General features: G+C 60.3%; 9 protein-coding genes and 1 non-coding gene across 10 annotated transcripts; 4 read left to right on the top strand and 6 right to left on the bottom strand.

Moving 5' to 3' along the window:
- Positions 1-2,289: 2,289 nt before the first annotated feature.
- Positions 2,290-4,141, top strand: PLICBS_003775 (uncharacterized protein; the record flags this gene model as incomplete). The annotated part of the gene is made up of 3 exons (XM_018323552.2): positions 2,290-2,454; positions 2,566-3,383; positions 3,433-4,141. 3 exons carry the CDS (start codon positions 2,290-2,292, stop codon positions 4,139-4,141), a joined length of 1,692 nt encoding a protein of 563 aa, XP_018178783.2.
- Positions 4,142-4,847: 706 nt separating this feature from the next.
- PLICBS_003774 lies at positions 4,848-4,919 on the top strand. Its single transcript has one exon. It is a non-coding gene; the product is annotated as a tRNA-Thr (tRNA).
- Positions 4,920-5,817: 898 nt separating this feature from the next.
- Positions 5,818-7,740, bottom strand: PLICBS_003773 (uncharacterized protein; the record flags this gene model as incomplete). The annotated part of the gene is made up of 3 exons (XM_018323551.2): positions 5,818-7,085; positions 7,169-7,478; positions 7,657-7,740. The coding sequence occupies 3 exons, from the start codon at positions 7,738-7,740 to the stop codon at positions 5,818-5,820; spliced, it is 1,662 nt and encodes a 553-aa protein (XP_018178782.2).
- Positions 7,741-8,926: 1,186 nt separating this feature from the next.
- PLICBS_003772 (uncharacterized protein) lies at positions 8,927-9,755 on the bottom strand (the record flags this gene model as incomplete). Its single annotated transcript, XM_018323550.2, has 2 exons — positions 8,927-9,006; positions 9,122-9,755. The coding sequence occupies 2 exons, from the start codon at positions 9,753-9,755 to the stop codon at positions 8,927-8,929; spliced, it is 714 nt and encodes a 237-aa protein (XP_018178781.2).
- Positions 9,756-11,182: 1,427 nt separating this feature from the next.
- Positions 11,183-14,590, top strand: PLICBS_003771 (uncharacterized protein; the record flags this gene model as incomplete). Its single annotated transcript, XM_018323549.2, has 4 exons — positions 11,183-11,517; positions 11,585-13,873; positions 13,924-14,045; positions 14,199-14,590. The coding sequence occupies 4 exons, from the start codon at positions 11,183-11,185 to the stop codon at positions 14,588-14,590; spliced, it is 3,138 nt and encodes a 1,045-aa protein (XP_018178780.2).
- An 830-nt stretch (positions 14,591-15,420) lies between these two features.
- PLICBS_003770 (uncharacterized protein) lies at positions 15,421-16,806 on the bottom strand (the record flags this gene model as incomplete). The annotated part of the gene is made up of 3 exons (XM_018323548.2): positions 15,421-16,124; positions 16,205-16,516; positions 16,614-16,806. 3 exons carry the CDS (start codon positions 16,804-16,806, stop codon positions 15,421-15,423), a joined length of 1,209 nt encoding a protein of 402 aa, XP_018178779.2.
- A 530-nt stretch (positions 16,807-17,336) lies between these two features.
- Positions 17,337-17,913, bottom strand: PLICBS_003769 (uncharacterized protein; the record flags this gene model as incomplete). The annotated part of the gene is made up of 2 exons (XM_065600290.1): positions 17,337-17,525; positions 17,707-17,913. The coding sequence occupies 2 exons, from the start codon at positions 17,911-17,913 to the stop codon at positions 17,337-17,339; spliced, it is 396 nt and encodes a 131-aa protein (XP_065456362.1).
- Positions 17,914-18,672: 759 nt separating this feature from the next.
- PLICBS_003768 (uncharacterized protein) lies at positions 18,673-19,148 on the bottom strand (the record flags this gene model as incomplete). The annotated part of the gene is made up of 2 exons (XM_018323546.2): positions 18,673-18,759; positions 18,846-19,148. 2 exons carry the CDS (start codon positions 19,146-19,148, stop codon positions 18,673-18,675), a joined length of 390 nt encoding a protein of 129 aa, XP_018178777.2.
- Positions 19,149-19,919: 771 nt separating this feature from the next.
- On the top strand, positions 19,920-20,952 carry PLICBS_003767 (uncharacterized protein; the record flags this gene model as incomplete). The annotated part of the gene is made up of 2 exons (XM_018323545.2): positions 19,920-20,618; positions 20,722-20,952. 2 exons carry the CDS (start codon positions 19,920-19,922, stop codon positions 20,950-20,952), a joined length of 930 nt encoding a protein of 309 aa, XP_018178776.2.
- A 347-nt stretch (positions 20,953-21,299) lies between these two features.
- Positions 21,300-25,903, bottom strand: PLICBS_003766 (uncharacterized protein; the record flags this gene model as incomplete). The annotated part of the gene is made up of 2 exons (XM_018323544.2): positions 21,300-23,605; positions 23,653-25,903. 2 exons carry the CDS (start codon positions 25,901-25,903, stop codon positions 21,300-21,302), a joined length of 4,557 nt encoding a protein of 1,518 aa, XP_018178775.2.
- Positions 25,904-26,882: the final 979 nt, after the last annotated feature.

Raw genomic sequence — 26,882 nt, 5'->3', positions numbered from 1 at the left:
GTCGCTGGGCTCGCCTGCTGCTGCTGTGCCTCCTCCACCACATCCCACGTCGTCAGCTTCGCCACCAACAGCTCTTTTCGCTTCTCCATCGACCGCCCCTCCGGGGTCTCGACCGTCGCCGGAGGTGTCTCTGGTCCCATGCCCACTTATGGGCTCGCACCAGCTTTGCGCCTGGTGCCCCGCGTCGGGGACGGCGCCATCATCGGGCCGCCGCGGTTGATGTTCCTGTTCCTGCTGCTGCTGCTGCTGCTGCCGTTGGCGCTCCCGCACCATCCGCTCTTGGTGGTACCGGGAGGGGCTGACAGTCGCCGACAGGGACCCTGCTGAAGCCGCCGCGGCTGGCGGGGGCGGCGGCCGCACATTGTTTCCCTGCGCGTCAAGCGCCTGCGTCCAGATGAAGACCTTGCCGTACCCGAGGCATTCCTGCCCCGAGACCGCGCATTTGTGGCACGTCGGCCATGAGCGATCGCAGCGCAGGCGGCGGCGGCGGCAGTTGTGACAGGGCCGGCTGGTTTGTGGCATACGCAGCTCTGCTCCTGGCGATCTGAGACGTCACCCTCCCGGAAGGCTCGTTTGCCCGTGTCTCTGCCGCGGTGAGACCTGACCCGCGGGGCAGCAGCGGCCGAACGCCTCTGCTTATTCTGCAATCGACGAGACGCCCGAAGCGCGCGATTCGCTTGAGGGACGTCGACGTTTGTGCGTAGGGGCGTGTGTCTGAGAGCGCAGCGCTGCTAGCTTCAACGAGATGGGGCGGCCGATGACGCTGACGAGGTGTCAAACCGAGATGGACGCGAGACGAAGGGTTCGTCGAGAAAGGCAGCGCAGCAAAGGACGCGCCGTCACGACTCGGCGGGCATGGCCACGGTCTTGTCGTTTCCTGGAGCCGCTGCAGCGAAGAGGATGGAGTCCGACGCGACGTGTCGGTGACGAGACGACTCGAGGTCTGATGATGTGGATGGCATGGCGGGGTCCGATTGCCTGAGATGTCAGATCCGACAGTTGGCTCTGGTTGGAGCGCGGCGCTCGAGTGGCGGGAGCCATGTGAGCAGCAGCGTCTTCGCCTTTGGATGGCCCGAGCGAGCACAGCAGGGCGACAGATAGCCGGCGAAGCCTCCGTCCGCCACGTTCCTCCATCCCTCCCTGCTCGGCCGGGCCACTGGTAGCGCGCCCATGGGTGTTATGGGCCACTCGGCGACGCCCGCAGCATCCGTCCACCCAAGCCCGCGCAACCATCCGTCCTCCAAGCCCGCCCAAAGGGGAAACCAGACAACACATCTTGCAGCCGATGTGCGCCGGGACCTGCAGCACTAGCCCGCAAAGACGCTGAAGCTTGTCGCCGCGCCGCCATCGCTCGCCGGCCACCCAGAGGGAGCCTAGGCGCCTAAAGGGGTAATCTCCCAGCGCCCACTTCGGCGCCCAAGGAAAGGATCCGCGGGCTCTGAAGCAGACTGGCGATGCTGGGCCACAAATCGGTTCCCGGATGCTTGCATGCCCGAGTCGCGGCAAGTAAACCGGTTCGTTGCGCGAGCACACCCTGGCCCCCGAGCCGGCCTCCGGACCAGATTTACCGGAGAAGCTCCATGGAATCATGGACGGGTCGGCAGTCGTGTACGCCACCCGCTCTGCCATCCTTCGAGGCCGTCCTGGACTCATCCCCGCGTGGTTGCCATTCTGCGACTCGGCAGCTAGGCAGCGGCAAATCCAAAGATGTCTGGAATGACCCCATGACACATCGCAACGCGTTGATAGGGTCCATCAGGTCTCGTGTCCTCATTCTCCCTTTGTCGCCTCATGCTCTATGCTGGAATTGACCTTTGAGCTGTTCAAGGGATCCAACATGTGCGGTCGCCAAGCCAGCTATGCTGCAGGACGCAGGACAGACCAGAGAATGATTGTTGCGCGTTATGTTAATAGAGCATCGGGAATATGAACGGTACTTAGTCAGTCCGCAGCATAGCAGTCCATAGCTGCAATAGAGTCGCGACCCTGAGCCAAGAAATGGTGGTGAGGAGCTTCTCGCTCACCTCCAACGTCTTCATGACGCAGGCAGCGCTGGCTCGTGGGGAAATTTTGTCTCTACACCATGTGGTCTCCCGACAAGTTTGAGAACATGGGAACTGACGAGGAATGGACCGCCGTCACCATGGCGTCAGGCGACGGCCTTGAACTCGTCTCCCCTGGGCTGGAAAAGGGGGAACTACATGTCAACGCGGCGAGACGACAAGCCCAGCCGATATAAACTGTCTCTGGTGGACGCCGCTGCAGCTGGTTGAGGAGGGACACGCCGAAATGTCTTCCAACGAGTCCATCACCACTCTGCGAGAGGGCTCAGACGAGCTCGAGCAACGGAGAATCGACATCGAGAAGCTCGGCCGAGAGCGACCAGCGGCCTTTTCGTCAACATGGCTTGAGATAGCCTTTGTCACGGCGATGCTAGTGTCTCTGTCCATGGCGGTGAGGACCTCTTCCACGTTCTGTTCAACGTTCTGGCCGCGATACCCTTGCTTGTGCCTGCCCTTCCGACCACGATCTTGCGAACACCGTCGCTGACATCTACTTTTACAGGAATTTGTTATCGGCGGCTTCCAAGTCGTTTTGCCCGCGCTTGTTGAACCCTTCGGCATTCCCCCGTCGTCTCAGACGTGGCCGTCGAGCGTGTTGACCCTGGTGGCCGGCTCATTCCTCTTTCCGCTGGGTCGCGTCACCGACATGTACGGGGGATACGTCGTCTTCAACAGCGGGCTGATCTGGTTTTCGATCTGGGTCATCGCCGCGGGATTTGCCCAAAATTTCACCACACTGGTCCTGTGTCGTGCCATGGAGGGGCTGGGAGCGGCCGCATTCCTCCCAGCCGGCATCTCCCTGCTCGGCACCATCTACCGGCCCGGCCCCAGGAAAAACCTCGTGTTTGCCCTCTACGGCGCCACCGCGCCTTTAGGGTTCTTTTCGGGCATCATCATCGGCGGTCTAGCGCAAGATCTGCTGCAGTGGCGCTGGTACTTCTGGATCGGCGGCATCGTCACCGGGCTCTGCTGCGCTGGGGCGCTGTTGACGTCGCCGCGCGACTACACCGAGGCCCGCAAGATGAAGGTCAAGATGGACTGGTGGGGGACGTGCACCATGATCCCCGGCCTGATGCTGACCATCTACTCCATCACCGAGAGCAGCCATGCGCGCCGCGGCTGGTCTTCCCCGGAGATTGTCTCGACTCTCGTCCTGGGGCTCGTCTTCCTCGCGGCCACTGTTTACGTGGAGGGATGGGTCGCAACGGCGCCACTCATTCCTGCCGACATATTCCGCGTCAAGTACATGAAACGGATGCTCTTCTGCCTGCTCCTCTCGTGGGGCGTATTTTCGGTATACCTGTTTTACTCCAATTTCTAGTAGGTCACCACTCTTCTAGAGTGAGACATTGTTGCTGACGTACAACAGCATCGAGACCATCCTGGGGAAGTCGGCATTGGTCACCGCCGTTTGGTTTGCGCCGTGGGCAGCCAGCGGAGTTATTCTGTCGACGTTTGCCGGACTCATCCTCCACGTCTTCCCTGGTCGCGTACTGCTCATTTTCTCTGGCATTTGCAAGGTCGTTGCCGTGCTTCTCTTTGCCCTGATTCCAGAAAATCCGAATTACTGGGCATGGGTATTTCCTGCCATGGTCTGCGAGGCGGCCTGTGTGGATGTGCTCTGGACAGTGAGCAACGTGTTTCTGACCACGAGCTTGCCCCGTCACCGCCAGGGCATGGCCGGTGCAGTCATAACCATCACAGTATTCGTCGGTGGGGCACTCGTGCTGGCCATCGCGGACGTGGCCAAGGGCCAGTTTGAAGCCGCGGGCATGGAAGTCAAGACGCAGTACAAGGGTGTATTCCTGATTGGCGCCGGCCTTGCAGTCCTGGCCCTAATTTCCTGCAGTTGCATCAAGCTCGGAAAGGCGGGATGTGCTCTGACGGTCGACGAGAAGGAGCAGGAAAAGGAAAAGGAGCAAAAGGTCGAAGAGCGCCCTGGACTACCCCGGCGCAACACGCAGAGCTCGGACGCGACGGCCGTCGACTCTGACGCTGAGATCATGGGAACCCTAGAGGCCGACAGCGAGAAGACGGCTGTCGTAGCCATGTCTCCCCTAGACGCAGCCAGGAAGTAGCAGGGATCGTCCATGCAAGGACGTAGGTAGACATTGTGCATTGGCAGATGAGTACACATGGGGCGCATGAAGCATTGACCGCTGCGCACAAACAGATTTACAGCGAGGAGTTAGAGACGGACAATGGACAGAGGCTTATCAGGGCAGGCTGCTGGCTTTCCTTTGGTTGTAATATATCGATTGCTCATCTCAACCGAAGAATCGACCTGCTGCCTCAATTCAAGGCTGTTTGTTGTGGGCGCCTCCGTGAACTTGAAGCCTTGTTTGCAGTGGCCACAACCCCCAGCCACCCAAAGTGGGCTGCAAAAAAAGAGGGTCGGCGAATCTCTCAACCTCACTCCAGCCGCAACTTACCGTCGTTGTGAGAAATAAAAAAAATATGTAGATAGCCGCGAAGCTCTACTGACTGGCTTGATGTCTTTATTTAGATAGGGAATATTCGCGGTAGTTGATGGGTTCTGGGTAGAATGCGGAGGGGCTGTCTTGGTCCCTCTTGTTTGCAGCCCGCTTCCCCCCCCTGCCCCCCCCTCCCCCAACCAACGCAACCGTTCAAGCCCATGCCCTTGGATCGAATTGGGCGAGGATGGCACGGTCCTGAGCCGGAACCTTACATTTGTCCAATTGAATCCATGATCCACCACTCCAGCCCCACAGCTCCAGCTTAAGGCCTTGTAGTTCTGAATACGCCACAACTCTTCAACAATCCGCCTCCTTGGCTCAGCGGTAGAGCGTGTCACTAGTAATGACAAGGTCGTCAGTTCGACTCTGGCAGGAGGCAAGCGCTTTACTTTTGCCCCCGGGTCCTTTTTGCGCCTCTGGGACGCGATGTTGTTGAGGATATCGTGAACTGACCGTGACAACATCAATTCCACGGGTTTCCCCCCTTTCCCCCATTCCAGTTTCCAGAAGGGCACTGGTCGTTCATATTTGGTAAGCACGATCCTGGTAGCTCTCGTCTTGGACGTGTTATGCTCAGATTGACACGTTTGGCGGCGATGGCGACTGGATGTGCCGAGGCATCGTCGCAACTGGAATTGCGCAAAGCCACGGGGATTTTTTGTCTTTGCAAGTCTCTTTTTCTGCCTTTGTCCTTTCAATGAATTGGGGTTCATCACTGTGTCAGGTCAGCTTCGCTACCGTTAACCCTCGAGGCGTTTCTTGCTCCCAGCCTCGTTGACACAGTTGCACGACCGCCGACCTCCTGTGGACAAAGATCTTTCGGGTGTCATAGGAGCTCTTTTGCGCCTTGTGCATACAGTGTAGAACCACACTAAAGAATCTTCTGCTTAGAGAAGAAAGCGGTCCCATGAACGATGGGTCTACCTTTGCAAATGTGCCAATGGTTAGTTGCTTCACCTGCGCAACCTCTCAATCAGCCAGTCCCCGATGCTGCTCAATTCCGTGAGCAGTACATAATAACGACAACAACGACAGCAGTATGTAGCGGCACAATAAGCCATTTACTTTAGTTGAGGCAACGTAACCAAAATCTCTTTTAGCGTCAAGGCAAGCCAGGTCTCTACAGCAAACACAGGTGGCACCTACGTGACTGGCACCGAATTGTCGGCGACCAATGCAGCTAAACATTTGCACTTTTGCAGATTCAAAAGTCAAAAGAATAAGATCAAGGCCTGCCAGTGAGAACTCCATATCTACAAAAACGCGCAAACCATTCGTTATTCTACCCGTGGCGAGAATGAGCCGCCCTTGCCCTCCCCGGCCACTCTCTCCTCGTCGTACTGGTCGCTGTCCCGGTCGTAGGCCACGTGCACGTCGTCAATCTCATCGCCGACCTCCATCCACTTGTCGCTCGTGGCCGGCACGGGGAATAGGCGGCACAGTCCCCAGTACAGCGCCGACGAGACGCCGAAGCCGGCAAAGAAGTTGAGGTTGTAGAGGTAGGTGGCGCCGATGGGCACCTTGGTGCCGACGGCACCGGCGAAGCCCACCACGTTGACGAGGATGCCGGCGAGGTAAGCGGCGTACGCGCGCCAGTGGACGCCAAAGGTGTAAAAGTATGGCCCCGTGCGGCGGGCGTCGTATAGCTCCCGGATGTCGAGGAAGCCGCGGCGCACAAAGTAGTAGTCGGAAATCATGACGCCGGCGATGGAGCTGAGGAAGACGCTGTAGGCGGATAGGTAGGTAGTGAAGTTGTTGGCGCTGGTGAGCAGGTTGTAGGGGCACATGGCGAGGCCGACGACGGCGCAGATGTAGCCGCCGCGGCGAATGTTGATCCAGCGGGGAAGCAGAGCCGTCATGTCAGTGCCGGCGGAGACGGAGTTGGCGGCAATGTTCGTGCCGAGCTGGGCGAGGGCAAAGGCGAGGGCGATGATGAAGACGCCGAAGCGCTGACCGGAGCCGCCATCGTCGATGAAGCGGTCGAGTAGCTTGAGGGGGTCCCAAACGGGAGATCCGTAGATGACGGCTGATGACGAGGAAACGAGGATGCCTATGAGCGAAGTAAGGGCGAAGCCAACGGGGATGGTGATCATTTGGGACCAGAGGGCATCGCGGGGCCGGCGGGCGAAGCGCGAGAAATCTGGGTCGTTGACGATGAGGGTAGCAAAGTTGGCAATGGAGGACATGACGCCGCGGACGAGCTCCCAGCCCAGGGCGCTGCCGTGGACTGTGTTGGGCTGGCGGACAATTGCGCCGATGCTACCGGCGCGAACAATGGCCCAGATGAGGAAGGCGATGCCGGCGGGCGGCACAAAGTAGGCCTTAACGGTGAAGAGATGGCGGATCTTGTGGACGGGAAACCAGATGGCGGGCAGGGAGACGAGCCAGAAGATGAAGAAGGAGACGTAGTCGGGGGTGCTGGAGGCGGCCGGGTCAAAGGGGCCGGGCATGGTGGTGCGGTCCCAGCCAGACTTCCAGATGGCGCGGATCATGAGGTAGACGCACTGGCCGCCGATGTAGGCTTGAACGCCGTACCAGACGCAGGCTATATCGTTACACCATTTAGGTCAGTTTCCCATTCTGACAGTCGATATACGGAGGAAGTCAAGCGAAGGAAGAAATACGCACCCATGGCGGCGCGGTTAAAGACAGGCCACAGGCTGCCCCAGATGCCAAACGAGGCGCGGCCGACGACGGGGAAGCCAATGTGGTACACGGCGCCGATGCGGCCCGTCAGGACGATGAAGAAGGCGGCGATGGCGTAGCCGAGCCAGACGCACAGCCAGGCCTGCCACCACGACAGGCCGGCGACGATCATGGACGACGAGATCATCCACGTGTTGATGTTGAACGAGTCGGCGATCCAGAAGCCGACAAAGTTCCAGGCGCCCCATTGGCGGCGGGCGCGCTCGACGGGCTTGAGGTCGTGGTTTGTGAGCTGATGGAGATTCCATGTTAGCGATGAGCTGTGCTTTAAGCGTGGTGTCAATGTGATCGCGGTAGTGGCCGTGAAGAGAATTTAAAAAAAAAAGGGACTGAAGCATCGAGCGATCGTGTCGATGGCCCAGCGACTCTAATCAGGCAAACACACTCAAACAAAGGAACGGCAAACGCACCATCAGCTGGCTCGCCGTCAGCCCCGGCTCCGACTCGACGGCCAGCCGGTCGGCCCAGTACCGGAAGCGAGACTTGGCCGCCATGATGGGCGTGGCGACTGCGGCTTGTTGCACGACGGCAGCGACCTCTTTCTTGTGCTACGGGGTGGCGTGTAATAAAGACAAGACGACGAAGGAAGCAGTGGTCGTCGGTTTGCCCGCGGCGTCGTGAGCAAGAAGGAAGAAAGGTCGTCGACAAAAAGTCTCAAGCGTTGCAATTGCACCCCGTCTCCCCCGCTCTCGAGGATCGACGGACGGGCCCAGCGTTATATGTATGTACGTCCGTTCGCGTCTCACGTCCTCCAGCCCTGCGTTGCAGCATGTCTTATCGCGGGTGAGCTGTTGGTGGCGGCGGGCGCGTCTCTCGCCAGCGGCTCGTCGCGCGATCCATGCTCCTCATGCTGGCTGCTTCGCCTCCCACCCGCCCCGCGGGAAGACAGGCACAAGCTTTCGGCACGGGCACAGTGGCCGTTGGAACGACTACCCACATCTAGACCGTCGCGTTGCCTTGGCCAGTCGAGCGAGTGTCGAGCGAGGCACCAAACGTCATGCAGCAGCCAGAAGGAGAAAAGGGTGGTGTGCGAGCGGCGTCGCCGGCGGTACCGGCCATGATTGGCGTGGGTCCGCAGGGACGAGCCGGGGGCGTCTCGCTCGATAAGGGATCCTCGGCTGTCCATCGCACCGGCGAAGCTTGGCCCCAGATCAGATCCGTCAGACCCTCCTGGAATGGAATTGGCTGGGCTGCCCTTGCCCTTGCCTTGGTGCTGGCTAAAACCGATGTCCACTATCGCGGGCTTATCTACCACCCAAACACACAAACATCCGGCCATCCATCCCCCACACCCCGCGCGCCGCCAAGCCCGCGCATGGCATTACTCGATCTCATCGAGTCAGTGTCAATCTGCAGCGGACGGCCGGCCATGTGGTGGCTGGCGCTGCGTTTCTGCTGCAGATAAGGGCCCTATCAGGGCGTGATACCGAGAAACACCAAGAAGCACACATGGCACCCACACACAAGCGAAGCCGGACCCCTTCCAAATCATCCAGGACGCTCGTCGGTATTATCTGCCGCCGGCGAACACGATGTCACAGGAAAAGACGAACAAACAGCCCCCTTTCCCCCCATTCCTTCATCCGGGCCCTATATCCCCCCGGCCCCTCCTCCATCCCGTCCCATCCCGTCCGGTATCCCCTTCTTCCTATTGTTTGTGCGGCCCGTGGCCGCAATCCCCTACTGAAAAAAATGGGGCGGTAAAACGAGCTCGAAGTCGGCCGGGTCCCAGTCGAACGACTTCATGAGCTTTTCGGAGCCTGGCAATATCTGTTGCGTGAGCTGGTGTGCCGCTGGGTCGTCATGGGGGGACGACCGGCGGGGGGTATCAAAGCCGGGGGGTCGTCGCTCTAGTCTGGAGCCGTTTCCACTGACCCTCGGGCAAATACAGGTCCTGCACGAGGGAGCACCAGTGCTCGCAGCAGAGCTCGTTGTTGACCGCGTCCTCCGGGTAGAAGTCGAGGAGGAAGTCCCTCCACGCGTAGTGCTCCTCGGAGCCCCTGAGCGGCTCCTGCTTCGACAGCCAGATGAGGGCTGCGTAGCGGACGAGGGCGCAGCGCTGCATGCAGATGGCCTTGTTCAACCAGACGGAGTAGGAGGCGGTGACGTGGGTGACGATGAGGTTGAAGGGGCAGAGGGCCTGGAAGTACACGGCTCTCATGCCGTTGACGTTGACGTAGCGCATGGTGTTGTCGGCGAGGTGGGCAGCGCAGGCAAGGACCGAGAAGTTGTTGATGGTGACGGGAGCCGGGATCTCAAAGTCGGCGAGCTGAGAGAGGCAGTCACGGAAGACGGTGGCCGCGTACGCAGTGCGGAGGAGCACGCCGAGGTTCAAGCAGAAGACCTTGGGGGTGATGAAGGGCTCGAGGATCTGCTGGGATCGAGTGGTGACACGCTCGTACATGGTCTTGCTGACGCGGGCGAGGGCGAGGACATCCTGGGCAGAGTCAAGGTTTGCCGTGATCTTGAGCAGCGCCGCGACGGGCAGGGTCTCGAGAGAGGGGGCCATTGCTGCGGTTATGGGTTGATGATCTTTGAGCTTGAAGGTTTTGTGCGTGCAGATGCAACGAAGTATGTGCGCGATGATGGAGTGAAAACAACAGGACGCGTCACCCTGTTCAGAGCGTTCAATTTATAGCGAAATTTCTTTTTTGGGCTGGCGAACGCACTCGGTTTGGAACAGGAGGACCTGGCTCATGGCCATGGTTGCCGGGCAGCATGCTCGAGTGAATGAAGCTGGACTGGAACCTTCCGGCCCGCCGCCGAGTTACTGTGCGGTTGTCACCTTGGGGATCAGGCAGCAGCAGGCTTCAACTTGGGACGCGTGCACGCTTTGGGACGAAAATAAAATTACTACCAAGGAAAGGGAGTTGCGCAACAGACACGGCACCCGACGTCGCGATGCAGAGGTTGGTGTTTGTCGATGGGGAGAAAGGGCCCCCTCGACAGCGTCCAGGAAGAAAGTCAAGGCCCGGTCACGACTTGGGAAGTGCCAATTGAAGCAGGACAAGTTTCGATAGAAAATTGCCAAAAATAAATCCCTTTGCAAGGCCAGATTGCCTTTGTTATATGTGTTTAACATATTTTTTTCAACTCGGGCTTTGCAGTGGTGTCGTCGAGAGGCGCGAGACATTGGTGCAGGACGACGTGACGTAGAATTCCTCCCGCCTTTTTTGCCGGTGCCGCGCCAGGGCAGAGCTCCCCCCAATGGAATCGTTCACCCCCCACTACGGGACCCCTGCTGGTGGCCGCCGACCCCGCGGTTCCTGACTTGCCTGGATGGCATGTCAGCCATCCAGCGCCCTGGCCACCACCATCCACAGGTTCTTACCTAAACCTGCCGAACGTGCGCTGGTGGAGCGTCTCGTCGGGTCTGCGTCGGTGCGGGGAAGCAGAGTGGCGGTGCCAGGTCCGTTGTAAATTTGTCCGCAGGAGCTGCGGCTGCTGCAGCTGGGGGCATGCGCGCCCTCCATGAGCTTCCTTCTGCCCCCGCGCCCAAAGTCAGCCAGAGCTCGAGCTTCAGCACACCTGCCAGGTCCCGTCAGCTAGGTACGTCGGCGTCTTTGGTAGGTACCTAAAGGCCTGGCAGCAGCGGCCCACAACAGCTGCGCCAGCCGCTTTCTACCCAGGTTTATCGGAAGAACTTTTTCTTATCGGCCTCCAGCTGCCTCTCACTCACTCCCGCCCTTCTCTCCGCCCCCCACTGCCACTGCCACCACCACTCAACACCTCCACTACCACACCACATCCACCATCACCGCCGCTTAACGCGTCTCATCCCCAAACAAAGCGGTGGCACCCATCTCCTCGATCCCCGCCACGCTGCCACCGCCGAGACACCGCAGCATTATAACCGCATTTACATCGCCCGCTTGAGAACCACGACAACCGCCCCCCCGTGAATCACGCGCCGCTCGCGCCCCCCCCGCCGCAGCCATGGAGGACCAACTCGCGCAGCTGCTCGCCAACACCATGGTGCCCGACCAGGCACCTCGACTGCAGGCCGAGATCGAGCTTAAGCGCGCCCGAACCAACCCCGCCTTCCCAGTCTGCCTGGCCAACATTGCCTCCCACGCGTCCGTGGCCGTGACTGTCCGTCAGGCTGCCATCACCAGCCTGCGCCAGTTTGTCGTGGACAATTGGGCCAACGACGAACCCGGCGACGAGCCTCCCATCCCCATCTCCGAAGAAGCCAGAGAACACGTCAAGCGGTCTCTGCTCGACCTAGCCATCGGCCTTGAGGAGGACCGTAAGGTTAAGACCCAATCCAGGTTCGTCTCCCACCCGCAATCGCCGCCCGTGTCTGTCAGCCCAGCTAACCTTTCTTCTCCTCGCCAGCTACACCGTCGGCAAGATCGCTATTCACGACTTCCCGGAGAAATGGCCGAACCTCCTGCCCTCCGTCCTGGGCGTCATGGCCTCGGGCAACGACATCCAGCTGCGTGGCGCCCTCAGAGTCCTCGGCTTTCTCACCGAGGAAAGCATATCCGATGACCAGTTCTTCTCCATGGCTCGCGACATTGCCAATGCCCTGACCGAGGTCGTCCACAACACGAGCCGCGGGCCCATGATGCGCGCTCTCGCCATATCCGTGTTCCGCTCTTGCCTCGACCTGATGAACATGGTCAAAGACGCCCATGCACAAGAGGTTGAGGAGTTTGCCAGAGGTCTCCTCGAAGGCGATGGCGGCGCGAACCCGGGCTGGATGACCTTCTTCATCCTGGTTCTTCGCGAGACGCTCCCTCCTGCCGACCTGAGTGAACGGCAGCCCGATGATTGGAACAGCATCATCGCTCTCAAGCTGCAGGTCGCAAAGACGCTCATTCGCCTTCGCCGTGGCTTTGGCAACCTGCTGCTCCCTCACAGCACCACGCTCTTCGCTACCGTTTGGGACGAGCTCACCAACCTGCAGGGTCCCTACGAGCAGCTGTACGTCAATGGCATCTGCCAGCGCCGCCTCGAGAGTGCCGACAATCTGTATTACTCCCTCGACGTCCTCGTCCTCGAGGAGCTCGATCTCCTGAATCAATGCTTCCGTGCGCCTGGTGTTAAGGCAGAGCTCGACGCCCAGTTGCATGCTCACGCCGAGGTCCGCGACGTGCAGTGGGTGGGTCAAATCATGGCCATGCTCGTCAGCTACTCTCGCATCATCCAGGAGGATGAGCAGCTTTGGGACATCGACTGCTCGCTCTACTTGACTGAGGAAAGCGCCATCACGGCTGATTATACGCCCCGCACGTCCGCCAGCGACCTCATCATTAAGCTGGGCGAGTGGTTCGACCACAAAATACTCGACGGCCTGTTTGACTATACGACCAGACTCTTTCCCGGCTTGGCAACCTCTTCGTGGAAAAGCCAAGAGTCGGCTCTCTACCTGTTTGTCATGCTGCTCAGTGACTTTCAGGACCTGGGCAAACCCGTCCAACCGGCCATGGCGGCCGACTACTTCCAGATGATTGACTACACAATCAAGACCGCCACGGCGCCGTTCCTCCGGGCCAGGGGCTTCCTGGCCGCCGGTATGCTTGGGCGCTCCTTCCAGCTGCCTAGCATTCAGCCCAACCCGACTGACCCAGCCATTCCTCTGCTCGACCACATGATCGCGTCCGTCACGGCTGAAGAGTCCGAGGCGGTCCAGGTTGCGTGCGTCAAGGCCCTCGAGGGTCTGGTCAGCGCGGAACAGGTTGGCCTCGACAAACAAGGTCCTATAATTGCTGCCATCCACAACTATTTGGACAACAAGGATCCTGCGGACATAGAGGAGACCGACGAGCTTCTGGTGACGCTTTCCGAGGCTCTCCGAGCCGTCGTCGGCATGGACCCCAAAATCGCGCTGTCCAGCGAGTATCAGCCGTTGGACATGCTCTTCATGCTCGCTAAGGTCGGAACGTCCAACTTTCAGGTTACGATGCTTGTGACGGAGACGTTTGAAGAGGTAGTCAAGGCTCTGGCAGGCGATGGTCCCGCGTTTAGCGCCCTCTGCACCAAAAGCCTGCCGACGCTGACGGGGGCCTTCGACGTCGGGCCCCTCACCGACGACAACCCACTGGTGACGATTGCGACGGAGCTGCTCGCCGTCCTGGCCGAGCATGGCCCTGAGCCACTGCCCGACGGGTTCGTTGCTGCCACCTTCCCCAAGCTCAATCGTGTGCTCATGGAGACGACCGAGGGCGAGGTTCTCCGACCGGGTGCCGAGACGGTCAAGTATGCACTCATGCACGACCACCAGCAAGTCTTCAACTGGCAGGACGCCAACGGGGTGTCTGGCCTCGAGACGTGCCTTCGTATCATAGACCGACTCCTTAAGCACGAAATTGAGGACAACGCGGCGTCCGAGGTCGGCGGTTTGGCGGCTGAACTTGTGGAAAAGGCGGGCCAGGAGCGCCTGGGGCCGTATCTTCCTCAGCTGCTGCAGGCTGTTGCCACTCGCCTCTACACTGCCCAGGCTGCGGCATTTATCCAATCTCTGATATTGGTGTTCGCGCGGCTCTCGCTCGCTGGTGCACAGGATGTGGTTGAGTTCCTGAGCCAGCTCCAGATCAACGGCGAGAACGGCCTTCAGATTGTACTGGCCAAGTGGCTCGAAAACTCTATTAGCTTTGCCGGCTACGACGAGATTCGCCAAAAGTAAGTGCACGTCCTCATTGCTTGCCAGGTCGACTGCTAACTGTTTGCAGTGTCATTGCGCTGTCGAAGCTCTACTCCCTCGACGATGATCGACTCGCCCAAATCAAGGTCAAGGGTGACTTGATCATAAACGACGATGGCCGAATCAAGACGCGGTCTCGGTCAAAGCAGAGTATGTCTTTCGATGATGCTATCCAGCTGATTAACTCTGGAAGTCCAGAGGGACTCGCCGACGTGCTGTCTCACGAGAACGCTTCTGTCGCTCCAGGGAGCTATCTGCACAGCCTGTCTGCTTATCTCAGTGCTAACGGGCCCGAACGTCCAGACCCCGATCAGTATACCATCATTCCGGCTCCTCTCAAAATCATCAAGCTGTTGATCGAAGAACTCCTGTCTGCATCTGGAGCGCGTAACGCGGCCGACGCTGCAGCGGCAGCACTCGCCGCCAACGCGGACCTCGAGTCAGATGACGACGACGACGGTTGGGAAGACGACGACACGCTCGATCTGAACCTCGGTATATCCAAATCGGAACTTATGTCGTTCACCGAGGGCGGCGGTCGTCGCTACAAAGATGACGAGACGGAGACCTATCTGGTTGAGTTCTTCGTTCGATGCGGCCGGGAGAACACAGCCGGCTTCCATATTTGGTACAGCATGCTATCGAGCGAAGAAAAGGCCAAGCTTAGCGAACTGGCCATTCCGCCTCAGCAGTAGGAGGAGGCTGCATGGGCGGGCAGCCGCAGCGCGGCGACTCCTCGGACCGTGGTCTGGAATTAGTAACCGGGGCCAGTGAGGCGGTTTTCGCCACGACCTGAATTTGCGAGCAAGGGACATCATCAAGGGCCTCGTACCCTGCCCTTGGACCTGACCCGGTTGGCGTGAGTCGCTATCGGAGCTGGCGGTATGTTTGTTTTCGACGGTGATGAACCTTCGCCTTCCCCCCCTCCCTATTTCTCTCTCTCTTTCACCCACACCACCTCAAAGCCCGTCCCCCCCGACACCACCCACCCTTCATATCCCCATTATGGCCGGATTCCATCAGAATACACAAGCACTCTAATCGAGTACAACCTACGAGTCGGACCCATGGTCGTTTCCAGTTAGGTTACATGGACAGTGGGCGCGCGTCTTCAGTCGTGAGCACAAAGGTACTTGACACGTTTCATCATCCCCGCGGCCAACTCTCTCCGCGGTTTTGGGAACGAGACGGGTTTCGATACGTGCTCGCATGGTGCATTCTGAGTAACTAGACGGATACGCACAGAGACACAGACAGACAGGGCTCCCACCATTAGTTGAAGCACGAATAATGCAAAAGTAGTAATGCAACGCAAAAATTCGAGACAAGAGGCAATGGCACAAAGTATGGTACAGTGTTTTGGGTTCGTCAATTTTGGTTGGTGTGGTCGTGATTGCTTCATGTGATCGTCGAGTGTGTGTGCAACTCGTTGGCGGCGTCAAATCGTACAAGCTCCTCGTCCTCCTGTCAACGCTTTTCCCCTCTTCCCCTATTCCCTTTCTCCCTCCTTCGTGACGTGGCAGGTCTAGATGATATGCCCGCCGCCACCGAAGCCGCCTCCGCCGTAGCCTCCGCCGCCGCCAAAGTCGCCAAAGGGGTAGTTGCCGCCGCGGGAGCCACCCGGGCCGCCGTGACGAGGACCGTCACCGGGGCCGACAGGGTCCCAGCGCGAGCCCGGGGGAGACTGCGGGTCGTAGTAGCCGGCCATGGGGTCGCTGTCGCTCACGAACCCACCTGGACTGCGCTGGCCTGCGAAGAGCGGGTCGTCGAACGTCGGGTGCATGCCCGAGGGGCGACCGGGGAGCGGCAATCCGCCACCGGGAACGAAGGATCCCCTCAGCGGGTCGTGGGGCCCGAGGCCCGGCGGGTTGAGGTCGTCGTGGCCGATGTTGAAGGGGGAGCGGCCGTCGGGGAGGATGATGCCGGCGCCGGCGCGCGGGGGCCGGTTCATCTCGTACTCGTCGTCGAAGCCAGGGGGTGGGAAGTCGCCGACGGGGGCGAGGGGCCGTGGCCGGGCGAGCTCGGGCAGCGGGTGTGGATGCGGATGCGGATGCGGCTGCTGGGGCTCGCCGCCGCGGAAGGGGCGGTTCGGATCGCGAGATTCCTGGGCGCGGCGCTCGGCCTGAGCGGCCTCCTGGGCATCGCGGTCGTCGACCTCGACGTAGCCCTCGCGCTGGAGCTTGGGGATGAGCTTCTGCACGATGTTGACCTTCATGTCATGGAGGATATCTGTATCGGGGATGAAGTCAGCCAGAGGATCTCTATCGTCGGCTCTCATCGCAAAGACAAGGGCGAGAAATAAAACGCACCGACAATGGCCTGCTCCGAAACAAACAGCGCCTTCATCTTGTCCACCAGGTCGGAGCGGTCCTCGGCGCCGTCGGAGCCCAGGGTGACACGGAGGGGCAGGCCGTCGGAGCGGACGACATCGCGGACGGCGCGCTCGAAGCGGTGAATGGTGTCGGCGCCGACGGCGAGGCCACGGACCTCGACCTTGCCGCCCATGCGGTCGACGCGGACGACGAAGCGCATCGACGACTGCTTGTGGCGGTAGACGAAAGCGAGGGAGCCGAAGCGGGCGTTCCACTGGGACGGGAGGCGGGGAGCGATACTGGCGCAGTCTGCGAACGTAGCGTTAGCACTGAGCGCATGTCCTTCCGGTCTCTCTTGTGTCTTCATCGCTTCGCCTCTTCTGTGCTTTCGTCGCGCATGACTTACCCATCGGCTTGTCCTCGTCGAAGCCGCAGAGCTCAAAGCCCAGGGCGGCAAGGTATGCGTGGATGAGTAAGGCGACGGCCTCGTAGGAGCTGGCGAGGTCGGACGAGTCGTCGCCGGGCGGGTGCGCGGGCAGGGCATCGGCCATGCCCTTGAGAATGGCGGCGGTGCCGAGCGTCGACGGCGCGGACGCCATGGCGATGGGTGGCGGGGGTTGGTGGATGCGCGGATGGCAGCAGTGGTGGTAAGCGGGATGGTGATGAAAGGTGTCGATGATGAGACGGTCGCGCGGAGGATCCGTGCGAAGGAGCGGCTTGCGGAGGTGGCGGAAGCTGGGGGGAGTGAAGCTGGTGATGGAGAGAGGCAGAAGTTAAAGTGCCCGGAGCTGGAGGCGGGGGGGTGGGGAGAGGGAGCTGCTGGAGCTTCTCACTTTCGGGCTCTGGGGCTCTGGGGCTCTGCAGGTGGCGTGGCGTCATTGCTGCCTCGAGCTTCAGCCCTACGGGTGGGGGGTGAAACTGCTTTGCTGCATACCTTACCTACGTCCCTATCACCATAACGATTGTTCTTCTTGTACTGTAATACGACACACGTCCGGTTGTCATTACCCACGTTTCTTGAATCGTCCGCCTCTTGTCATCACCACACGCGCTCCAACTCATCAACGCCGCTTGTCCCAGCCCTTGAATGCGACCAACACGTCCCAACGCCACACATCCAGCACGCTCGCTACTCGTGGTTGTCCAAGTCAAGCCATGACTTGCCCGACTTGTTCACAGGCAGCTTGCGGACCGGCGCCTTGGTGACCGGCGGCTTCTCGCTCAACAGCACCTTATTCTCCGGCTCGTAGTTCTCCAGTCCGTGATGCCCGGTCATCTCGCACAGCTCGTCGGCAAACTGCACCGCCTTGGGCTGCTTCTGCATCCACGTTCAGTCAGTCAGATAGCCTGTCAGCCAGTCTGCGAAGAGCCACGCCCTTGTCTGTTGAGCCCCCTCGCCGGGGGGCCGGCGCCATCAGGCGGGCAGTCAAGGGAAAGGGATGAGGTAGGCCAAGGGACTGAGAACGCACCTTTGTCGGATCGTCTACGCATCGACACACCCTGGGGCACAGGCCCCGCAGCTTCTGGTCCACCTCGGTGTCTATCTTGTACTTGTACAGAGGCCCCTCGCACTTGGCGTGGGGCGGAAAGCAAACGGCGGGCACCTCGATCCGCGCCTCGCACTCGATCTTCATGCAGGATTGCGTGTGGGCGTCCGCGCGGCGGAAAGAGGCGGTACGGGCCGAGGCGAGTCTGCCAGCGGCCATGACGGCGAGACAACAGGATAGGACGGAAACACGCATGTCGGCGATGCTGTGTCGCAAAGGACGTCAAAGGTCGTGAGCTCCGTGATGTTGGGGCTATGTTCCGAGACGCAAGATCAAGGTCTGCCGTTGAGTGGTTAGAAGCGACTCGAAGCGAGCATCGCTTGTCCGTGTCGCCCTCTTATACCAGCCGCACTTGGTCGCAGTCGGGCGTGCCGCTGCAGATACTGGTCTGGCCTGTGCGGCGTCTGCGACATCTGCTGACGACATTCGAGGCACTGTACGGTAAATGTCGCAACGCACGTACATGACCTCGAGAAGGCAGTTGCCTGTGACCACCCGGTTCTCGTTTGGAACCTTTGCAACGCACGTCTACGTCTGTGCTGCGTGCCGGGCAAGTAAGTGCCTCTTCGGCGGATCTTCCACGCCTGTCAAGATACCCACTCGTTTCTTCCCATGGCGTGAAGACACCCGGCCTTCTTATCTCGACTTGGAAACCCTTATCAACAACGGCGGGCTCACGCGACTCAAGCGAACCAACAGGCCAATTAATAGACATTGCCTAGGAACTAGATCGATGCAAGGTTTGGGCGAGGTTGGTTGTATAGCCGCAGGCAGGCAGGGCAACGCTCCAGCATGCACCCATCCGATGTCCGTTTCCCGTCTTTGATCCGACTGAATGAAACGCGGCGCAAGCCTCCCATCTATTGCTTGGGCGTTAATTAGGTCTGTAGCATATCTCACCCTTCACGACCCAAATCCCTAGCAATCTGCCGCAGCCTGCGACGCCCCGACCTGATCTGGCGACCACTCCTGCCCCTCGGGGATGGGTTCCATCGTTTCCGGCCACTGCACACTTCAACGTCAGTCACTGCTTCACCTCTTTGCGCCGCCGTGTGATAAGGCTTTCGAGTCTCTCGACTTGTCAAACATACCGGAATCCTTGGTCCCGAGCACTTGCACGCGTTGCACTGTGCCCGCTCGCGCGGGGGGATCCAGTCCCTCAGCACGTACTTGGCACCCTCGCACGTGGCATAGGGCGGCAGGCAGAAGACGTTTGGGGGGCAAGGGATCTCGACGCCCATCTTGTCTACCTCGGAGCACACTATCACGCCCCTGCTTTCTTTGCCGGCGAGGAAGAACGACCTCGGGGTCTTCCGCCGCGGGCTTGGCGTCGCCGTGGGACTCGTGGCTGGTGTGTCGGCCGCGGTGCCGAAACTGCCGGCGCCGATGGCCATGAGTACGACGTAGGAGAAGGCGCGCATCACTGATGAGATTGTGGTAGTCTGAGTCAGGGGATTGACAAGGCAACTTTTAGGCTACCCCCTTGCGGAGACTGCCGTCCGGCAGCTGCCCTCTTATACACCTCGCATGCCTCTGATGTGTATAGTCACTGACGCTGCGTAATCGGGACGTTTCTGGTCTATGCGAGAGTTGCTGCGACGAGTGCTGACGACTCGGGCGCGGCGCCGTAAATATCCCACATGATACTGGGACGAAACTCGACAACCGGACTGTTGCTTCAAAGCATCGGAGCTCGGTTCAGCCCGCGATACCGACGACGGCTACAGCCCCGCCCCCTGTCTTCAACATGCGCATGAACACCGGTTTTCCCCCTTATCATAGAGTCTCAAGCGCCCGCATCTCCATTAAACTGAACTTATTAGTGTTTCGAAGCTGTCATTTCTTCAGTCTTGGCTCTTGGGCTACGTATACGTCCGTCGCCTTGAGCCGAGAGAGTGCACAGTTGATAGGGCCAGGAGCCGAAACGAGCAGTGACAGAACTAATAAAAAAAGCATTATTCATCGAAGAGCTGATTGCGTCAACTCGAGTGTTGTGCTGCAATTGTATCAAGTCAACTGAAAGCCATGTAAGTCGGCGAACCCTCACGTGACAGCGCGTCCCCCTCTACACGACTATGCATTTCCCATCTGCCCCTCCACGCGCCTTCTCCCACGTCGCATCGCCAACGGCGTCCCAACGCCGACCACCCAGTCACCATCGCAGCATGGCCTCCTCCGCCGCTGCCGCCGGCCCCGCGCCGCCTCCCACCGACGACGACACCGCTGCCGCTGCCGCCGCACCCCCGCCACCCACGCTCTCCCCGCCGCAGACCTCGGCCCTCCTCTCCTCCTTCGCCGCCTTCCTCACCATCTCCCTGCACACGCTCCTCCGCCACCGGCGCCTCTACCCACCGGAGACGTTCCTCCTCGCCACCGCCTACAACCTCCCCGTCTACCAGTCCCGCCACCCGGACGTCTGCGCCTGGGTCCGCGACGCCGTCGCCGCCGCCCTCCCCCAGCTCCGCCACGGCGCAGTCCGCGCCCTCGCCCTCGTCGTCCACCACCCGCACGACCTCGCCGTCGCCGAGCGCTGGGTCTTTGACCTGTCGGGATTCCCGCGTGAGGACCTCGACCAGGGCCGCGGTGGGGTTGGCGGCGGTGGTGGTGCCGCTGGCGGAGGAAGCAATAGGAAGGGCAAGGGCGTGGGCGCCGCGGCGGAGGAGAGGAGGAGAAGAATGGTGTATGGTGGGTGGGGAGACGACGACGATGCCGAGGGGGCGATTAACTGGGCGGATGTCAACGAGGCGCTCAGGGGCGCGCTGCGCAGGATAGCCTACGCGGCAGAGACGACCCCCCCACCTCCCGAGGGCTGCACTTTTACTCTCGCCATTGAGCTACACGACGAGGCCCCTGCCCCGATCGAGGTTTGTCAAGTTCCTCCCCCCTTCCTCCACCCTACCTGGAAGATATGTCGCTCGCCTCTGGGTACGTAGAAGATACGAATAGCAGCTCACTCGGGAGTAACAGCACCCCCAGCTCTGGATCCCCTCGCAGCCGGATCTCCAGCCTCCAACGCCGAGAAATCCCTCCACGGGGTCCGCCCTTGGCGGTTCCTCCACGACGCCCATCCGCGCCGTTCAGGCCGGGCCGCTGTTCTTCGAGTGCTGGTATGAGCAGGGCAAGGAGGAGGACAAGGCGGCGGCATCGACACAGGACAGCGATGCAATGGGCGACTCGCAGTTCTCCATGTATCGCTAACGAATCACGAATGATGACACAGAAACCCTGGTCAGGCCAGGGCGTCGCTTTGTAGCATAGCGTGGTGTTTTGGATATTTTCAAGTCATGTTCAAGACATGTTCATGTCTCCATCTCCGCTGCTTGTCCTCGGTTTGTGCATGCTATGGTGACCACATGGACATCCTGATCCCGATCCTGTACAGAACCCGCCGCGCACCTCCCGCCCAGTCCGTATGAACCCAGTCCCAATCAGACTCCTGTGCCTGTGCGTAGACAGAACCCAACCAAGTGTACAAGACTCTATACAAGAACCCCAACGCGATCCATGCGTGCTCCAGCCTCCGCCACAATCAGAAGCGCGACGCTTCACTCCAGGCTCTTGAGCGCCGCCCGCAGGCTCGCCATGTCGCGCTTGAGCCGCGCGTTTTCCTTCTTGAGCCGCGCCGTCTCCTCGCTCTGCTCCTTGAGCCGTACCACGAGCTCCTCCTTGTCGTCCTTGCCCTTGCCCTTGAGCGCCTTGACAATCTTGGCGAGCTCGCCGTTGAAGCGCTCGTACAGCAGTTCATTCTCCGCCACCGCTTCCTTGTGCAGCTGGTCCACCGCTCGCATCTTCACTTCAGTCGCCTTGACCGTCGTCTCCATGGCGCGCTGCATCGCGGCCTGCTTGTCCGTGAGCTCGCGCACCACCGTGGGAATTCTGTCCTCGAGCGCCTTGACCGACGCGCCCAGTCGTCGAACGTCCGCTGCCTGGTTGCTGCTGTCGCCGGTGTTGAAACGTGCCATCTCGGCACCGATTCGGGACAGTTCAGACTGCAAAGATGCGTCCGCGTCTCCTACTGCCTTCTTCTCCGTCTGCAAGCGCTCGCGCAGCCTCTGCGGCGACTGTAATCGCAATTTCATAGTCGCGGTTCTGGTCGGGCTAGACGGCCGAGTGGGGGAGTCTCCTCCAGACGTGGCAGGTCGCGCTGGCTTGAGTATGGGTATGCTCGTCGACGACAGCGTCTTCGCGTGACCCCGACGCTTAATCGGCGAATCCTGTGGCCTCGTGGGAGCTGGTATCTTTGCTAGCGGCTCAATCTTGGTCGCCACCTCAGGTCGCACCAGCGGCGGCCCTACAATCAAAGGCGTGCTGGCAAAGGGGTCTGCGTAGTTTTCCTTTGACCGCGGACTCTTCAGAACATGTGCCACGTTAGGGCTCACGGGTATTCTCGAAGGTGCCGCGCTCTTAGGACTCGTCACCGGCGTCGTCGCGTTCATTTTGCCAGACGTCTCCCTAGTCGTCTGAAGCGGCTGCAGCGGCTCGTCGTCGATAGTAGCAGAGGCCATCAAGCTCTTCAAGTCGGACAGAGAGCTGCGGCGCTTCTTCTTGCCGCGCTTCGACCCTACCGGGTCATCTGGCGGCTCTCCGATGGTGTCGAGCGGGAAGTCGAGTCGATGCGAGCTCGCCGGCCGCTGTGGTGCCTCGTCAAAGGCTCCAGCAATTGGAGGTCGGTCGCGCGACCCGGGACGCTTGAGCAGTCCCCTCGGTATTGTGCTGTCGTCGATCGACCGTGTGCGGCTCATGACCCCTCGTGACAAGCTCGAGGTCTCGCCGGTAGCGGGATTCCGGTGCTTGCTGAGGGTACGCCACACGGACGGTCTCTCCTCCTTTTGATTCTGTCTCAGGAGCATATCAAGACCAAACTTGCGGCGAAGCGACGACGTATTGGACGTGATGGAGGCAGTATGTGCTCTGGGGCGTGTGCCCGAGCTGATAGAACCGGTGCCGGATCCAGTAAAGTTGAGGGTGTGCTGCATCCATGGATCCTCAAAGATCCTGTCGCAGTCTTCCACCAGGCGGTCGAGCAGGTTGATGTAGTTGGGCGCCGAGCCGTCCGTGACCAGCAGCTCGGCAAACGCAAGCGTCAGCGCGCCGCGGTCGCTGTCGTTGCCGCACCCGTCGAGCAGGTCCGCCAGAAGCTTGATGAGCGCCGTGAACGCCCTCCGGTTCTGCGGCGCCATCTCCTTGAACAGATAATTAACGAAATCCGCAAAGTTACCGGGGACCCTCTTGTTCGCCCGCTCTTGGAGAGTATCGAGTGCCTGCATCGTCATGACCGGGCCCATCTGATCCGTCCAGGCCATCCTGAGGAAGTTTTCAAACGCAACAAATATGACTTCGGTACCCAGGTCGCTTCCTGCCTCGTAGTCGAAAGGGCTTTCGATGAGCCGGTTGTACAGGTCGTTGACCGTGAGCTCGTCCACGAGAGACCTGTTCAGCAACGTGCGCCCGATTATAGAGCCCTTGCGCCCCTGAAGGGCCGCAATGTATCCCGTAAATGTCTGCTCGAGCCTCATCAGAGGGTTCTCCGGACGACCATCGGCCGTCGCCGGGCGCTCATCCTTGCCCCTGATAGACCCAAACATCGAGTGATGGCTCTCGGTGCGGTGTAGCGACGGCATGTGCTGGTGCTTGTTATTCGTCACAGTCACTTCCGGCGCGTTGCTGTTGGAGCCTCCTCCTCCCCAAAGGTTCGATAGGAGCTTGACGGGCGACGCGGCGAGGAATGACCGCGTCTTTTCCACTCGGTTGGACAAACTCAGTCCGCGGATGGTCTTGGTGTAGTATGAGACTAGCGCAGCTGTGAGGTTCATGTTGGCGAGGTCGAACTGCGTGCTGAGGAGTTGAATAACTGGCGGCGGTTAGTACAGGTCATTCCCTCGCAGGTCGGCGACTTACTCCGGCGCGACATGGTCGGCAAAAAGTCCTCCAGCGCCACGTCGTCTTGGTATTGCTTGCCGTTCAGTCCCACGGTGAGTATCGACACGCGCTTCATGTTGCCGCTCGACACGTTCACAACGATTTCGACGCCGTAGTGCCCGACTGGGGCCCCCTTGGTGCCCTTCTCATGGTCGACTACAATCCTAATCGGTGCGGGCTCGCGTCGACCCTCGATGAGCTGGTGCGCTCCTTCTTGGAACACAGCAGCGTGTAGTCCGAAACTACTGTCCTGCATGCGAACTGATCGAAGCGTCCAACTGGGATTCTCGCGCTCTGACTCGGAGAAGCGCGCCTCCACTCGGGCTTTGACGACATCCTCTGCCCACTTTGCGGCTTTGCCCTCAAACGCCTCTTGAAGCATGAAGCAGCGAGATGTGGGCGACTTGCTCACTTTGTGCTCGCCGGTATGCGCGCCCTTCATGTCCTGCGTCGACGTCATCCACACGAGTGCACCATCAGACGACTCGGTAAACCGCACATCGGCTAGGTTGTGCCAGCCCGTGAACGCAAACTCGTAAGAAGTTGGCCCGCCGGCTGCGTTGGTCATCGAGATCAGCAGTTCTGCTGCCGACGGCTTGTCAATCTCCCGCAATAGATCTCGCCCAGTCATGGTGGCCCCCGTCTTTTTGAGCACAACGATGCAGTCTGAAAACAACAAGAACATGCCCGCTGCGTCTACTTCGCTCGCGGGCGCCTGGAATGGTGGAGTCAGCTCGAGGAAGTCGGCTGCTAGGACGAGACGGCCTTGCGGCTCAAACTCCATTGGCCAAGCTTCAACCATATTTCGAAGTCGGTTGGCAACATGAGGCTTGTCCGGCAACGGTTCGTCCATGGAACAGATGTTGGTGATGATGTCCCGAGCCTTCAGCATGGGCTGCAGGGCCGGATGTGTCATGGGGAGGGAGCTGACGATCTGGTCGATGAGGAGGCTGTACCGGGGCAGTCGCTGTACCGGCTCGATGAGGATGGAGCGGACCGCCTGTTCCCCAGTTCGGTGAACGCGCTGCCTGAAGCTAGACTGCTGGTCGAGGAACGAGTTGAGCAGGGTCGGGAAGTGCTGGCTCGCTTTGATGTAGTTTTGGTAGCACTCCGTGAATTTCGGAAACCACTCCAAGAACAAGCGGGCCATGGCGAGGGCGCCACTCGGGTCGCGTATCCGCGGCGAGCTTCCAAGCTTAGAGCCTAGGAGGTTGACCGTTGTCGACTCCATGTCTTTGACTGCCTCCTCCTCCGTCTCGTCCATGATCTTCCGAAGCTGTTGCACAAACTCGGAGTTGACCTGCAGGATGCTGTCCGCGGAGGGTGGGAACAGCCTCTCGAGTTCCTCCTCGGACGGGCTTAAACTCTCCGGTGACCGTTTCTTGGCTGATTCTCGAAAGTCACGGGCGATGTGGTGCACCAGCTCACCGAGCTTCATGACGTAGCGCTCCTCCGTGTCGACGAGCTCCGCCAGCTTCATCCTCAGCTCAAACTTTTGATCCTTGGTGAAGGACTTGCTCCGGTTGAGGGCCGTTGGTTTCGATGGCGCACGGCGCAGTCTGCTTGTGGGCAAAAACACCGGTTCGCCGAGAAGCTTCACGAGCGGGGTGTAGCCGCCGTATTGGCGCAATGTCGGGTCGAGTATGTCGTCCTCGTCATCGGGTACGTCTTCGTAGTCGCCAGGTTGAAGCGGCACTATGGCGCCGGGCGGGAGCACGACGTCGACGTCGACATGGCTCACGTGCTGTGTCTGGAGCGCCTCGTTGAGCGCGGTGATGACGAGGGCCGCATTCTCGCTCTTGGTCATGGTGGCGACCAAGTCGGCAGCGTGCTGCTCGCCAAAGAGCGCAGGCGCGCTGCCGGGCCGTTTGCCCCTCGTGGGATACGCATTGCGCAGGTATGTCTTGACGCCGTCGGAGAGCTCGCTGAAGTACTTGAAGAGGCCAAACGCGAGGCCGCGGTAGACCTCATCGCCCTGGAACTCGCGCGGAAGGTGGTTGACGACGGTGTAGAAGGGCGAGTTGGGCGAGATGGTGACGCGCGGGAAGGACTGGAAACCGGCGGGCGAGAGGACGTGGAGCTGGACGCGGGAGCTGTTGTGCGTGTAGTTGGCCGTCGTCGAGGGCCCGTGGAAGACGAGGACGGGAAGGTGGCCGAGCAGCGGGTCCGAGGCGTGGTAGAGGACGACGCTCTCGGGCGAGAGCGCCAGGTCGTCGGTGACGCGAACCATGGTCTCGTCAACGGGCCGCGCTCATGCTAGAGGCGTCGGGCCGGCCTCGAGCGATGAGGTGTGCGCAGGCGCGTGGGCCGTGCCGGCTGGTATTTGTTGTCTCTGACCGAGGGTGCGGGCCGTCGTTGTCGCTTGGTTGAGGCGGGGAGGGAGGGGGGCCGTTCTATCGATCGCGGTCTCCTCGCTACGACGTGAGCGCGCGGTGCCTGTCGATGCCGTGCGAACAACAATGCATGAACGGGGCGGGTCGGGTGTGGGCCGCGTCTCGCAGATGGGCGTCGGATGGTGAAGCCGAGGCGTACAGGTAAACATGCATATATGATGCGAGAAGGATTGGATGGCTCGCGTGCGAGGCGTTTGTCGACATGCAGCCCACACGGCAGCGATCGGGGTGGGCTGTCGCACAGGGCGCTCGAGCCCGGGGAAAACAAATCGGGACGGGCGTAGCGTAAACAAGGGCAAGGGTATCTACAGAATAAAAAGCTATGCGCCGTTGATGCCACGAGGTGAAGAATGAGATGGGTAAGCGTCCCTGCGCCGTGGTGAGACCAACCGAAATGGAGTCGCTTTCCTCGTCCGAGCACTCGCTGTAGGTAGATGTACGTACTGCAAACGAGCGGTCAGGCGAGGGAGGTGTGGAAGACCATGGATCCCGGGCAGCCGGCTGGACGCGTCAAACGCGTCAGGGCAAGTGCGATCGGGGCCCAACAATGGCTTCTGGGCTTGCTGGCCTGCTAAAAAAAGCAGGTGCGGGCCCCTTGCCGCTGGGTCCCCCAAGCCCTGTCCCGCCATTGTAAACAACGCCATTCCTGAAATGGATGGAGGGGCAGCCGCCCGCTTTACCGAATGACCCCGCTAACAACGTCCTCCTGGCCCCTCCATCACCGTCGGTGTTCACATGGGCCTCACCCATTCACTCGCCTGGGCCCTGACTGCCCGCCTCGCTCGCCATGAGTCTGATGCACCGCTTCTCATAGTA

The sequence above is a fragment of the Purpureocillium lilacinum genome, assembly GCF_023168085.1.
Source record: "Purpureocillium lilacinum CBS 284.36 DNA, scaffold_2, whole genome shotgun sequence".
Classification (NCBI taxonomy): Eukaryota; Fungi; Ascomycota; class Sordariomycetes; order Hypocreales; family Ophiocordycipitaceae; genus Purpureocillium; species Purpureocillium lilacinum.
Note: the sequence above shows the minus strand (reverse complement) of the source record. Positions and strands in the feature narration are given on the sequence as shown.